The 14,985-nt window shown below is 50.0% G+C and overlaps 1 protein-coding gene across 1 annotated transcript in view; it reads right to left on the bottom strand.

The window, feature by feature from the left end:
- Positions 1-14,390, bottom strand: part of LOC114600182 (transketolase-like protein 2) — a 32,248-nt gene extending 17,858 nt beyond the window's left edge. The window contains exons 1-4 of the mRNA XM_077932680.1: positions 14,308-14,390; positions 10,221-10,396; positions 8,775-8,892; positions 6,891-7,004 (exon numbers count right to left, since the gene is read on the bottom strand). Coding sequence (XP_077788806.1) covers positions 6,891-7,004; positions 8,775-8,892; positions 10,221-10,330 — 342 coding nt within the window. The 5' untranslated portion in view covers positions 10,331-10,396; positions 14,308-14,390. The remainder of the gene's footprint in view (positions 1-6,890; positions 7,005-8,774; positions 8,893-10,220; positions 10,397-14,307) is intronic.
- Between the last annotated feature and the right edge of the window lie 595 nt (positions 14,391-14,985).

Genomic DNA, 14,985 nt, shown 5'->3' with positions numbered 1-14,985 from the left:
GCTTTCTCCTGGCTGTTTTGTTGTTTTTGCTGCTGTAAACCACAGAGCCTAGGACTTGCCGATCAGAAGGTCGGCGGTTCGAATCCCCGCGACAGGGTGAGCTCCCGTTCCTCGGTCACAGCTCCTGCCAACCTAGTAGTTCGAAAGCATGTCAAAGTGCAAGTAGATAAATAGGTACCACTCCGGTGGGAAGGTAAACGGCGTTTCCGTGCGCTGCTCTGGTTCACCAGAAGTGGCCTAGTCATGCTGGCTGTTAAGTCGTGGGTTGACATAGCAGCCGGCACAGCGATCTCTTCAAGTAGCTCTTTATTATGGTAAGCTGGAATAGAACTGACAGTGAACAGCTCAGCCGGCCTGTATTTATAGGCAGCCGGCTGTCACATTGTAACCACAACAGCCCAGAGTTCCCGCCTAAAATAACTGCCGCGGACCTGAGTGAAAACTATCTACAGACCTGAGTGAAAACTATATACAGTATCCCCCTGTTGGCCCAGGGTGAAACTACACTACATAACACCCCTCCCCACCGAGATAAGGCGTTAGTTACAATCGTAATGGTTTCCTTATATACAGCACTACGCGTAATGGTTCAATTAGGCACAAAAGCATATCGGTTACATTTCCCATACTTAGACCAACAGTGATACCTGTCCAACAACATAGTCCTTTAAATGAGTTGGGCGCTTGGAAACTCTGCCAGACCGCCGGGGACTGGTAGCCAAGTCCGGAGGGCCACACAGTTCTCGCTGAGGCTGTGGTGCGACCCTAGGTGGCGTTGGAACCAACTCCCCTGGATCCGCTGCTGTGAGTGGAGCCTCCGCAAGTGGAGTGGTCTGAGTCTGTTCTGAGACGGCTTGGTTCGGCTCCACGCTGGCAGTTTGCGAGGGAGGTGTAGGTGGAGCCTCGCCATCTGTACGTGTCTCTTCTGGAGCCGCAAGCGCAGTTGGGGGCACCTCGGTAGTGTCCAAGTCCCCAACCCTGCGCCTAAGTTGGTCTATGTGCCGTCGCCACAAGCGCCCGTCTTCGAGTGCCACCTGGTACGAGCGAGGTCCAGTGACTCCCACTACTGTGGCTGGCACCCAAGGGATGTCCCCCACATAGTTCCGGGCAAAGACCTGGTTTCCTGGGACAAATGACCGTGGTGCGTTGGCACAGCCTGGGGGTTCAGCCACGGCAAAGTCTGGGTGTAGCCGGTCGAGCGGTGACCTGAGGCGGCGGCCCATAAGCAGTTCCGCAGGACTCCTCCCTGTGGCCGCATGAGGGGTGATGTGTTGCGCGAACAAGTATTCGGCGACCCGCTCATGCCAGTCTCCCCGGTCCAGGCGCGCCAGTGCCTCTTTTGTCGAGCGCACCATTCTTTCCGCTTGCCCGTTGCTGGATGGATGAAAGGGTGCCGTTAGGGCATGGCGAATTCCCAGTCCCAAAAGATACCGCTCAAACGTGCCTGATGTGAACTGCGGTCCGTTGTCAGAGACAAGGACATCAGGACACCCATGCGTTGCAAACAGGCCTCGCAGCACCCGGATGACAGCTTCGGTAGTGGTGGAGGGCATCAGGGCGACCTCCAGCCATTTGGAATAGGCGTCCACCACTACCATAAAGGTCCGGCCGTGAAAGGGGCCAGCCAGATCGATGTGCACCCTCGACCAGGGTGTCTTTGGCGTCTCCCACGTGTATCCCTTAGCTGCCGGTGGTGCAGGCCTCGACTCCTGGCACGCTTGACAGGCGGACACCCAGGCAGTGATGGCATCGTCCATATTAGGCCACCAGACGTAACACCGAGCCAACGCCTTCATTTTGACAATTCCCGGGTGGCCAACGTGCAGAGCCTCCAGGACGCGCTGACGGAGTCCCTGGGGAATCACGACGCGGTCTCCCCACAGCAGACAGCCGCGATGAGCTGAGAGTTCATGTTGTCTGGTTGCGAAGGGCTGGAACTCCGATGCAAAGGGCCCTTGTGGCCACCCCCTCCACACCCAGTTGAGCACCCGGCTGATGGTGCGATCCTGGGCAGATGCGGAGGCCACAGTGGCAGCCGACACAGGCGCTGCCGGAAGATCCTCAATCAGAAGGAGCGATGAAGCTGGAGCCGGGTCTTCCACAAATGCTGGAAGAGGGCAACGGCTGAGGGCGTCGGCATGGCCCATCGATTTCCCCGGGCGGTGGATGAGCCGGTAGTGGTAGGCAGCCAGGAAAACAGTCCATCGCAGCATGCGTGGTGAGAGGACCGGTGGAGTTGGACGATCACCGGCGAGGAGGCCCAGGAGTGGCTTGTGGTCAGTGATGAGGTCAAAAGTCCTGCCATAGAGGTATTCATGAAACCTCTTCACTCCAGCCACAAGTGCCAATGCCTCCTTGTCGAGCTGGCTGTAATTCCGTTCCGTCGGAGATAGTGTCCTGGAAAAGTAGGCGAGCGGTGCTTCTCTTCCATCTGGAAAACGGTGACTAAGGACAGCCCCGATGCCAAAAGGTGAGGCGTCGCAGGCAAGGACCAGCGGCCTGGATTCACTGTACTGTACCAGCACACTGTCCGAAGAAAGGAGAGCCTTGACCGCGTTGAAGGCCGCCGTCTCCCGATGACCCCAGGCCCAAGGCGTCTTAGTGCTAAGGAGTCGGTGAAGAGGCTCAGCCACTGTGGCTTTGTGGGGCAGGAACATGTTATAAAAGTTCAGCAGCCCCAGGAACGCCTGCAACTCCGTTTTGTTCTTTGGAGTGGGGGCCTGCTGGATAGCGCGGATCTTGGATGTGGTTGGATGAAGACCGGAGGCATCGATAAGATAGCCCAGGAACTCTACCTGTGGAACGGCGATCTGGCACTTCTCCCTTTTTACCTTGAGCCCGGCCTCCTGGAACCTGGTCAGCACGGCACGGAGGCGCTCGAACAGCTGCTGGTGTGAGTCTGCAGACACCAAGACGTCATCAAAATATGGTACCACGCCCGGAAGCCCTTGCAGGAGACGCTCCATAAGGCCTTGGAAGATGCCAGGAGCCACACTCACCCCGAACTGCAACCGGCGGCAACGGAATGCCCCCCGGTGGGTGACGATCGTCTGGGCTTCAGCAGTGGCATCATCGACTGGCAGTTGTTGATAGGCTTGGGCAAGGTCCAGCTTAGCGAAGACCTTACCCTCACCCAGGGAATGCAGCAGGTGTTGGACAACAGGAACCGGATAAGCGTGCTGCTGAAGTGCCTTGTTGATCGTGCACTTGTAGTCAGCGCAGATTCTCACCGACCCATCTGGCTTGACAGGCGTGACGATGGGGGTTTCCCACTTTGCGTGGTCAACCGGCTCCAAAACTCCTTGGGCGATCAGTTTGTCCAGTTGTTCGTCCACCTTAGCCTTGAGAGCAAAGGGAACCCGGCGTGGCTTTAGCTTGATGGGGGCGACTTGTGGATCCAGGCTAAAGGAGATGGGCGTACCTGTATATTGGCCCAAGGTGCCGTCAAAAACCTCGGCAAAGTCTTTGACCAGACCCTCAGTCTCTGCGTTAGAGATGCAGTTGATGCCGGTGACTTCCAGGCCGAGGGCATCAAACCAGTCTAGCCCTAGGAGGCTTGGCCGCTGACCTTCGACCACCACCAACCGGAGCAGGCCCGAAAAATCCTTGAAGGCGATCCGGAACCGGCCAACGCCTACCACGGGAACGTCGTTTCCCTGGTAGTCTCTCAGGTGTACGCGGTGAGAGTCGAGTTGCCTTTTGGACACTCTGGGTACCAGTCTTTTGATGGTGCTCCATGACACGATGGACAGGGCAGACCCGGTGTCGATCTCCATGTCACATGGAGCTCCTTCAATGAGCACCGTGACGTTCAGCTTGCGTCTCGTAGGCGAGTCGGTTTGGCCAATTGTGGTTCCAGACGGGCAGCGGCAGTTGGTGAGAGCGAAACAACTTTCCTTGGCAGACTGGAGTGAAGACTTGGACTTGCGAGTCGATGAAGGGGGGGTGTCAGACGGAGCCAATCGGCAGACCTTAGCGATGTGGCCCCTTCTGGAACACCTCCTACAGATGGCGTCTCTGAATCGACACTTGGCACGGGAATGGTTGCCTCCGCAGCCAGCACATTCCGGTTGGCCCTTGGACTTCTGTTGGAACTTCCTGCGCTCCCGCTTTGTCTGGTGCACATCATCGTCTTCACTGGAGGATGCCTCCTCACTGCTGGCCTCTTCATGATGCACCGGAACGGGCTCCCTAGCAAGACGCAGGCTGCTGGACTTGCGGATCTCCTGAGCGGAGCGTTCAGCAGCTTCTGAGGCCACAGCCTCCTCAATGGCTTTCTGTAGCGTGAGGTCTGGCTTGGCTAGGAGACGCCGTTGCAGATGGATGTCCCGGACCCCGCAGACGATTCGATCCATCAGGGCATCGTCTAAGTCTCGGAACTCACAGTGCATTGCAGCCTGTCGCAGGGCGGTGGTGTAGTTGTTGATTGACTCCCCCTCTGCCTGGTTCCTGTGGTAGAACGCATGGCGGGCAGCAATCTTGGACGGCTTTGGTGCGTAGTGGTTGCGGAGCTTCTCTTGGATCGTGTCCCATGGTGATGCCTGGACTGCTTCAGGCGCAACCAACGCTCGGGCCGTCTCAAACACCTCAGGCCCACAGAGGCTGAGGAATAGGCCCCGCTTCCGATCCTGTGATACTGCTGTCAGTTCGTTGGCTTGGAGGTAGCAGTCGAACCGAGCGAGGTAGGAGTCCCATGATTCAGAGGCTGGCGCAAACGGCGGTAGAGGCACAAGTGAAGCCATGATTCCGATGCCGGCGTGAAGGGCGATGGATGGAACACAGTGCTCTAGCCAGAACAGTCAGCTCTGAACTGGTTCTGCCCAGTGATTTCGCTCAGTGATTTCGCTCTGTGATTCAGCTCAGTGATTCAGCTCAGTTCAGAGGCTGGCCGCATCTGGCTGTGCTCTGATGTCCATCTATCCCATCCTCGTCGCCAGTGTTAAGTCGTGGGTTGACATAGCAGCCGGCACAGCGATCTCTTCAAGTAGCTCTTTATTATGGTAAGCTGGAATAGAACTGACAGTGAACAGCTCAGCCGGCCTGTATTTATAGGCAGCCGGCTGTCACATTGTAACCACAACAGCCCAGAGTTCCCGCCTAAAATAACTGCCGCGGACCTGAGTGAAAACTATCTACAGACCTGAGTGAAAACTATATACAGTATCCCCCTGTTGGCCCAGGGTGAAACTACACTACATAACACTGGCCACATGACCCGGAAGCTGTACACTGGCTCCCTCGGCCAGTAAAGCGAGATGAGCGCCGCAACCCCAGAGTCGGCCACGACTGGACCTAATGCTCAGGGGTCAGTTTACCTTTACTATTTCAGGTATGTGGTTTATATGCTTATTTATGTGTTTGCCTTGTACATTTATGAACATTTATACAGTGGTACCCCGCAAGACGAACGCCTCGCAAGACGGAAAACCCGCTAGACGAAAGGGTTTTCCGTTTTGGAGGCGCTTCGCAAAACGAATTTCCCTATGGGGTTGGTTCGCAAGACGAAAAAAATCTTGCGAGTCCCCGCGGGTTTTTTCCGCTTTTTACCCCCTTTTCCTAAGGCGCTAAGCCGCTTATCAGCTGTTCCGCTGATAAGCCGCTTAACAGCTGATCACTGAAAGCCGCTAGACCGCTGTAGCGCTAATCCGCTAAGCTGTCAATGGGCTTGCTTCGCAAGACGAAAAAACCGCTAGACGAAGAGAATCGCGGAACGGATTCTTTTCGTCTTGCGAGGCACCACTGTATTTGGGACCTTAGAATTCTTAAGAACACCACCTTCTTGACCGTTGAACCCACTGTTCACCTCGGCCAATAAAGCAAGATGAGCGCCCCAACCATAGAGTCGTCCACGGCTGGACCTAATGGCCGGGGGTCCCTTTACCCTTTACCTAGGATAGCAGAAGCTGTGTCTGAGAGCTTTAAAGATAAAGGGACCCCTTTACCTTCCATCCGTAGCGCATGGGGACTGACCAAGTGGGCGGCAGGCTCCATGGGCCGGATTTACGAGCCTGGGGGGCCGCATCGTTTGCTGACCCCTGTTCTGAAGCAAAGAGGCCTTAACCTCGTAACCTGCTTCACAGGCTTGTTGTGGGGATTGTAGCGCGTGGAGATTGAGCAAGAAGGGGACTGAATCATGGACTCCTTGGAGGAAAAGGCTACGCATTCAATAACTACTGTAAGCTCTTCTGCTCACCTGGCTCAAGGAAGCTGGAGGGGCCAGCCAGAGGGAGATGTCAGTCGCCAACTTGGCGTCCAGAGATCTCCACAGTTGGATCTGCACCAGTTGCCAAACGTGCCGGGCCCCCGACTAATTTCTAGCACTGGGCCCATTACGCAGCACCGACTCTGGTCAGACCTCACCTGGAGTACTGTGTCCAGTTCTGGGCACCACAGTTCAAGAAGGACACTGACAAACTGGAACGTGTCCAGAGGAGGGCAACCAAAATGGTCAAAGGCCTGGAAACGATGCCTTATGAGGAGCTGGGCATGTTTAGCCTGGAGAAGAGGAGGTTAAGGGGTGATATGATAGCCATGTTCAAATATATCAAAGGATGTCACATAGAGGAGGGAGAAAGGTTGTTTTCTGCTGCTCCAGAGAAGCGGACACGGAGCAATGGATCCAAACTACAAGAAAGAAGATTCCACCTAAACATGAGGAAGAACTTCCTGACAGTAAGAGCTGTTTGACAGTGGAATTTGCTGCCAAGGAGTGTGGTGGAGTCTCCTTCTTTGGAGGTCTTTAAGCAGAGGCTTGACAACCATATGTCAGGAGTGCTCTGATGGTGTTTCCTGCTTGGCAGGGGGTTGCACTCGATGGCCCTTGTGGTCTATTCCAACTCTATGAGTCTATGACTACCGAGAGCCAGAGCCGTACAAAGGAAAGCGCTTACCGGGGTTGGGTGGCCTTCCAGGTCGCAGTCGATTTTCCTCAGTTTCAGCAGGTCGGACTCGTTGAGGTAGCCGGCCTCAGTCCAGGCAGCGTAGAGCACAGGAGCAGCGTGGCCCTGCTCAGGGGTTGAGGAAGCACAGAAAAAACAGGGGTCACCCTTTGCCCAGAGGAAGGAACCACCTCCTTGCAACCCTCATAATGCATTGTGGTGTTTGTGTGTTTTTGTACTGCATTTTTACGATGTGAACTGCCCCAAGATCGACAAACGAAGGGCCGCGGACAAATTTAATAAATGAAAATAAATTAATAAACAATGGGGAGGCGGCAAGCGAGGCAGCAGAAGGGGAAGACCAGAGGCATGTTGGTCAAGATGTTCAAAGGGCAAGGAATCGCCGGTGAACCCAGGGACCCCCTTGGGCTTTGGGGAGACGAGAGAGGGGACCTGCTTGCAGCTAGCTCACTCTGGTCCCTGGACAGTGCCAGGGTCAGCTTTTGCCCGCTGGGCGCCCCTCAAGATGTCTTGGACTATAATTCCCATCAGCCTCATCCAGCACAGCGTGAACTTGCTCATTTCGCTTTTTTGAAGACAGAGGTCCTGTGGCTGGGTCGGGACGATATGGGATTGGGGGGGCAACTCCCATCTCTTGCAGGGGCGCAATTAGTGCCAGCACCGTCCGCTAAGAGTTTGGGTGTAATCTTCGACACTTCCCTTTCCATGGAGGCGCAGGTTGCAGCTATAACAAAGGCGGCATTTTTTCATCTCCGCCAAGCTAAGCAGTTGGCTCCTTACCTCTCTCGCCCTGACCTAGTCACTGTGTTCCACATGAAGGTCACCTCCAGACTGGATTATTGTAACTCACTCTATGTGGGGCTGCCCTTGAGACTGACCCAGAAACTCCAGCGGGTGCAGAATGCCGCGGTGAGACTCCTTACGGGGTCTTCGCTGCGAGATCACATTCACCCAGTGCTACACCAGCTGCACTGGCTCCCAGTGGAGTACAGGGTCAGGTTTAAGGTGCTGGTTTTAACCTTTAAAGCCCTATACGGTCTAGAACCCTCGTACCTATGGGACCGCCTCTCCTGGTATGTCCCACAGAGGAACTTACGGTCTTCAAACAAAAACATCTTGGAGGTCCCGGGCCACAGGGCGGTTAGGCTGGCCTCAACCAGAGCCAGGGCTTTTTCAGCTGTGGCCCCGATCTGGTGGAACACTCTGTCACGAGAGACTAGGGCCCTGTGGGACTTGACATCTTTCCGCAGGGCCTGCAAGACAGAGCTGTTCCACCAGGCCTTTGGCCAAGGCACAGTCTGACCCCCTCCTTCGGTAATCCACATTAGCCCAATGGTTGACATTAATTTGATTTTGAACTGATTTTAGAATGGATTTTAGAATGCATGTCAATCAATTGATTGTAATTTTATGTAAACTGTGTTACTTTTATTGTTGTTAGCCGCTCTGAGCCTGGCTGGGGAGGGCAGGATATAAATAAATAAATAAATAAATTATTATTATTATTATTATTATTATTATTATTATTATTATTATTATTACTACAGTGGTACCTCGGGTTAAGTACTTAATTCCTTCCGGAGGTCTGTTCTTAACCTCAAACTGTTCTTAACCAGAAGCACCACTTTAGCTAATGGGGCCTCATGCTGCTGCCACACCGCCGGAGCACGATTTCTGTTCTTATCCTGAAGCAAAGTTCTTAACCTGAAGCACTATTTCTGGGTTAGCAGAGCCTGTAACCTGAAGCGTATGTAACCCGAGGTACAACTGTATTATTATTATTATTATTTTCCCTCTCTCACGGGAATTGTAGTCCAAGACATCTGGAGGAGCGCCCAGCGGGCGAAAGAGAGGCCGGCATCAGAGACTTCTCACCTTGGAGAGCACGAAGCGGTCGTTGCTGCGGTGGCCCGGCTGGTCCGGCTTGTAGCGCATGGTGTGGAAGAAGAGCGCAGACATGATCTCGGCCGCACTGCAGCAGGAGGTGGGGTGGCTGGAGCGAGAGGGCGGGAGGCAAACGGTGAGAAAACGGCAGCGACAGGAAGGAGGAGGGAGCAGCCTCGCTGGTCAAAGGCCGGTAGCAGCCATGATCAGGGAAAGCTGCCCAAGTCAGTCCATGGCGAAGCAAGGACTTGCCTGCGTCCTAAGCATAGTGTATGCCAAGCCCCGGGTTGCAAGTTTTTATTATGATTATTAAAATATATATATATATTTTAACCAACAACCAAAACGCAAACAGTGAAAACAAACAGTGAAAACCCCCAGGCGGCTGATACATTGGGTATACATAATCAATATTCAAATCAACCATATGTACAATTCTATATACCTTAACACTCCTCCCTCCACAAGATTTAACCTTTAACATTTTCATTGCCCCAAATTGTTCAAACCTGCCCAAATAATTCAATATTTTCTCAAGCCAATCCTCCTCCTTCTCACTGACCTTAGACCCTTTCATTTCACAGTTAGATCATAGCTGTCAATGTTTCCCTTTTTTAAAAAGGGAAATTCCCTTATTCCGAATAGGATTCCTCGCAAGAAAAGGGGAAAGTTGACAGCTATGAGTTAGACATTCTAATCTTTTTCAATTTTTCCCTCCATTGGTTCACCCCTAGCTCTTCTGCATTTTTCCAATTACTCGCTATAACCTGTCTGGCTGCAATTACCATCAATTTTACCCATTTACATTCCTCTTTTGTTTCTAACTCTGTGCCACTCAGGCTAATAAGAACCATTAATTTAGATATTTCCACCTCCCTACCCTCAATTCCTCATATTTCTATACTAATCTGTTCCCAGGTTGCAAGTGGTCAAAGGACCCCAGTAAAATAAAGCTGCTCTTTAACCCAAAGGCTACAGCAACTGCAGTGAAACCCAGTTCCTAGGCCGAATAAAAAGAATTTAACCCCTGTGTTGCAAACAATAGTCAGTGCAAACCTAAATTTATGCAAACATAACTTTATGACCACTGCTCCATAGCAATTGTTGTTAAACCTTTCCATTCACCATATAGATGGAGTATGTACCTTCGGTTTTATTTCACATTATAGTTTATGTGTATAGTTCAAGATATTTCGAATTTATTGTAGTTACCATGCATATGCAGGTCATTGTTTTAATATTCTTTTATTGTTTTAATATTCTTTTATAGTTTATGAAGCATGGGAGGGAAGTGATGGCAAGTCCTCTTCCTTGCATCCCAGGGGTTCGAACTGCTGGTCTCTAGCCTAATCTGGCAGACTCTTCTTATTGCTTCTCCCTCCATACCTCCCCAAATCATCCCACAATTAGAAAAATTACAGGGTCCCTGTGAATTACCCAGAGTTTGAGGCGCAGGTGGCGCGGATGGAGTGAATCCGAAGGCGATTGGCAGCATCCCGAAGGGTCTGCAAGGTCTTCTCCTCCGGCTTAGGGTAGCTGCTGGCCATGCTGATGTCCAGGTGCAGCAGAGATGGCCTCCTTCGCTCTCGTGTCCTTGTGTCCCGGTTTTCCGCCTGCAGGAGGAAGCAAGATTGGAAGCAAACAAGAGGCGTGCGAGATAGGCAGAGATCAGATCATCCCACAATTGGCAGGAGACGGGTGCATTGCACAAGGCCAGCACTGTCTGCAGGCGTGGAGAGGAGTCGGCTGCAGCCGAGCACGTGATCCTGGCCTGTTTGCATTCTGGAGCCAGACTCATGATCTCTGACCAGCCGCCCACCCTCCCCACACACCCACTCCTGGCCTTGTGATAGGAATTTTGAGGTCTTAGATATATTAAATGTTCATAAGTGTACCAACCAAGCACATACATAGATCAGCACAGGAAGACCGACCTGAAACCATTTTGATTCCCAAACTGAGCAAATGTTTTCCCTGCAAGGAGGGAGGGGGGTCAGGGAGCCTTCCCATTGTCTCAGGAATTGAGTAATCAGCATTTTAATGGGTGACAGACCATCAGAAAAGGCATGCAGATAACCTGGCAAACAGGGAAAACAACATTCAAATTTCTGTTTTAGACGGCCTTTTCTGTCATGTAGGTATGATGTATCGGGGGTGGTCTTGATCTAAAGGTAAAGGGACCCCTGACCATTAGGTCCAGTCGTGGCCGACTCTGGGGTTGCGGTGCTCATCTCGCTTTATTGGCTGAGGGAGCTGGCGTACAGTTTCCAGGTCATGTGGCCAGCAGGACTAAGCCGCTTCTGGCGAAACCAGAGCAGCGCACGGAAACGCCGTTTACCTTCCCACCGGAGCGGTACCTGTTTATCTACTTGCACTTTGACGTGCTTTCGAACTGCTAGGTTGGCAGGAGCAGGGACCGAGCAACGTTGCGGGGATTCGAACTGCCAACCTTCTGATCAGCAAGCCCTAGGCTCTGTGGTTTAACCCACAGCGCCAGCCGCGTCCCTTGATCTACAGGGTGGCAATTTCAAAAGTCTTTATAAGGCCTTGAGCGCCATTGTTCTGGGTCCCTCCTCCCTCCTGCGTGTGGTGAGTGGGGACCGTGTTGCAACAGATCAATAAAGATCAGGCTTACGAGCTGCTTTCCTTCTCAATATTCTCTGGTTGGCCTCTGTTATTTTCTCCTACTGATGGAGAACCTACGTAAGGACTCTAGATGGGCTCTTGGATACCCCATAAGGGAAAAGGGCAGGTTTTTCTTTACAACAATTCCCAAACTGAGCAAATGTTTTCTCTGCAAGGTCAAAGGAAAATGGAAAAGCCTCCCCATTGTCTTTTCATTCACAAATCCTGCCTTAAGGGCACATTTAAGATATGAATAGGGTGTGAGGCTGTGACCTGGCCCAGGAACTAAGTATTTATCATTACAAAAGACTGGCCAGGCTCCCCAGGCAATCCAATCAAGTGTCCATTAAACAGGTAACCTGGCAGACAGGAGGTAAACAAAGCACTCAGATTTCTGCTGTAGACCGCCTTTTCTGAGATGTAGATATGATGTATCTTGGGGGTGGTCTTAGGTTACACCCCTTCTGTGATGTATGTATGATGTTTCTGAGGGTGGTCTTGAGCTCCAGGGCAGGGAATTTAAAATGTCTATACAGTATAAGGCCTTGTGCGCCATTGTTCTGGGTTCCTCCTCCCTCCTGCGTGTGGTGAGTGAAGATCCTGTTGCAACAGATCAATAAAGATCAGGCTTACTAGCTGCTTTGCTTCTCAATATTCTCTGGTTGGCCTCTGCTATTTTCTCCTACCGATGGAGAACCTACAAAGGACTCTATAAGGTCTCTTGTGTCCCCCATAAGGGAATAAGGGCAGATTTTCGTTTATTACAGTTGCAAAGTTTTTAGCTGGGGCAATCAGAAGAAGATCCACCATTTGACTATTGATTCCAAACCCCAAAATGTATTTTATATAATTGACTTTTATTTCTATTCTTTGTATACTGCACTGTTGTTTTATTGCTATGGCTGATGGCTGACATAAATATTCATTCATTCATTCATTCTTGTCTGCCCAGCCAACATTGAACCTACGTAAGGACTCTATATGGGCTCTTGGATACCCCATAAAGGAAAAAGGGCAGATTTTGCTTACGACACCCCTGGCCCCAAGGCTTGTGAAAGGCACCCAGTGGGCGATGATGGAACCTCCCACCTCCAAGGTGGAGGTGAAACTAGAATAGCTATTGCAAAAAGTTGCCACCAGCCCATTAATCTCCTTGCACAAACCGGACCGGAATTTGGCCCTGATCTCCGCTTGCAACATTAGCAAGCGATAGGATCTGCAAGCAACTCCCTTGGGAAAAACTGAGTGGGGTAAAAGCAGTTTTTGTGGCCAAAAAATACAATAAAAGCGGAGCTGAAAAACCATTATTATTATTATTATTAGCCACCCATCTGACTGAGTTTCCCCAGCCATTCTGGGTGATTCCAACAAAATATTAAAACACACAAAAAAAAAACCCTTGTCTTCCTGATAGCTACTGAGGTGTGTTTTTTAAGTGCTAGGCAGGAAAAAGTTTGTCCTAAATCTATGAGAAAAGGCCTTGGGGTGTAGAGAAGACGTCTTTATTCTGCTTTATTGGGGCAGGGAGAGTTAAGAAATTAACTTAGCTTTGGGGCTTTTCTGGTGGGAGGTTCAAGCCACTGAAACTTCTTGTTGAGTCACTACAAGAGGTTTTGCAAGGAGAAATAAATGAAACGTTCCAAAGTAGAAAAAGAATAGAGATATCAGTTATGAGATGTAATAGGGAAAGTAAGAAATGTATACTAAGAGATTAGATGGGAAAATTTTCAGACAGGATTGATGGAAGCCCAAAAAATTGTATAAGATGTAAAAGTATGTTTAATTACTGTTGAAAATGGTATGTTTAAAAAAAAAACTAATAAAAAATTATATGCATTTTTAAAAAAGAAACTTCTTGTTGAGTCACCGGGGGTGGGGGGCATGTTGATGGGGAAAAGGGGCATTTTAGGCCATCGCCTTGCCTTTTAACAGTTCCAGGAAGAGCCTGGTCATATTTTGTTGCATTTGAAAGATCTGTTTTGCATCGACCTGTTTGCACCCATCTCGCCTCCCCAGGCAGGAGAGCTTCCTGCCTCAGGCGCAGTCTACCTTAGCCAAAAAGAATCTCATATATTTTTTTCTTTTAAAGGGGTACCTTCGCAGCCACGTTTTAAACCTTATCCTAACCGGTGGGGGGTGTGACCTTGCAAGTGACCTGGCTTTTTTCTGGCCCACATAGGACCCGTCTGGATAGCTGGCCTTGGTGAAGATTTGACGTTTTCATCCCCCAAAAGTTTTTGATTTGAGTTTCTACCGAAATGAGGCTGCATTTTAATGTTGCATTTTAATCTGGTTTTAAGTTGTATTTTATTTTAATTTAGAAAAGTTTTTATTATTAAAATATTTCAGCATTAATACACACATATTGCGAATATGCAAGCCTACAAACATACATTTCATACAATCCTTAAAAATGTTCAAACATGCCTACACTCAATCCCACAAATAATTCCTTTCCCCATCACCATCCACCACCCCTCGCCCCACCTTTGTGCTAGACTTCCAATCTACTCAATTGCAGTTTCTTTCCACTTCTATTTCTTTCTTTCTATTACTTTCTTTCTTTTTGATTTGAGTTCCTACTGAAATGAGACTGCATTTTAATGTTGTATTTTAATCTTGTTTTTAAGTTGCATTTTGATCAATTGTTTTTATACTTGGTGTTAGACGCCCTGAGCATGGTCTTGGCTGGGGAGGGCGGGGTATAAATAAATTATTATTAATTATTATTATAATTATTATTATAATTATTATTATTTGCAATGCACCAGATCTGCAATGCACGAGGCTGCCCCCTCCCAGCTCTGCCCCCTCCAGCAACTTTGCTCCATCCCCTTATTATTAAATCCCCATTTTTATTTTTTGCAAAAAAGAGAGACAAAGATCCCCTCCTGCTCACCTGGACGCAGCTGCCCTCCAAGCACGTTTCTCCAGCCCAGGAGGCGAGTGGCGCAGGCGCAGGAAGCGGGGTGGGCCGCTTACCACCGAGTTCAAAGGCGCAGACAAGCCGGAGGCGGGACTTCCGGGCTGATTTTGAAGCCATTTCCTCCCCTCTTGCCCACAGGGCGGAAATGGGCACCTGATCTCCCAGGAAACAGCAGTAGATAGCCAAGATTCATTCATTCATTCATTCATTCATTCATTTTATCATAAAATTTAATACACTGCTTGAGTCTGAGTTTCCACCGCCTCCGCTCATCTGTACAGTGTAGGCTAGATGATATAATCATATTGGGTTGTTTTTGTTTTTATTGCCTATTATTATATTTATTTTATTGTCTATTTCATGTTTTTATGTTGTGGTTTTATCCTGCAAACCACCCTAAGACCTGCAGGTGACGGCAGCATACAAATTTAATAAGTAATAACAACAATAATAGTGTATAAGCATGAACAGTGCTATGTACTGAAATAAATAAATTAAGGTCTTCTGTATATAATAAAGGTTCATAAATGTACCAAGCAAACACGTACATAGATATATAGGCCACATGTCTGAAGCTGCACAGGAGAGCAGCCATGGAGCCATTTTGACTCCCAGGCTAACCAGGTGTTTTCTCTGTAAGGTCAAATCGAG

Source organism: Podarcis muralis, chromosome 8 (assembly GCF_964188315.1).
Source record: "Podarcis muralis chromosome 8, rPodMur119.hap1.1, whole genome shotgun sequence".
Classification (NCBI taxonomy): Eukaryota; Metazoa; Chordata; class Lepidosauria; order Squamata; family Lacertidae; genus Podarcis; species Podarcis muralis.
This window is presented reverse-complemented; position numbering and strand designations above follow the sequence as displayed.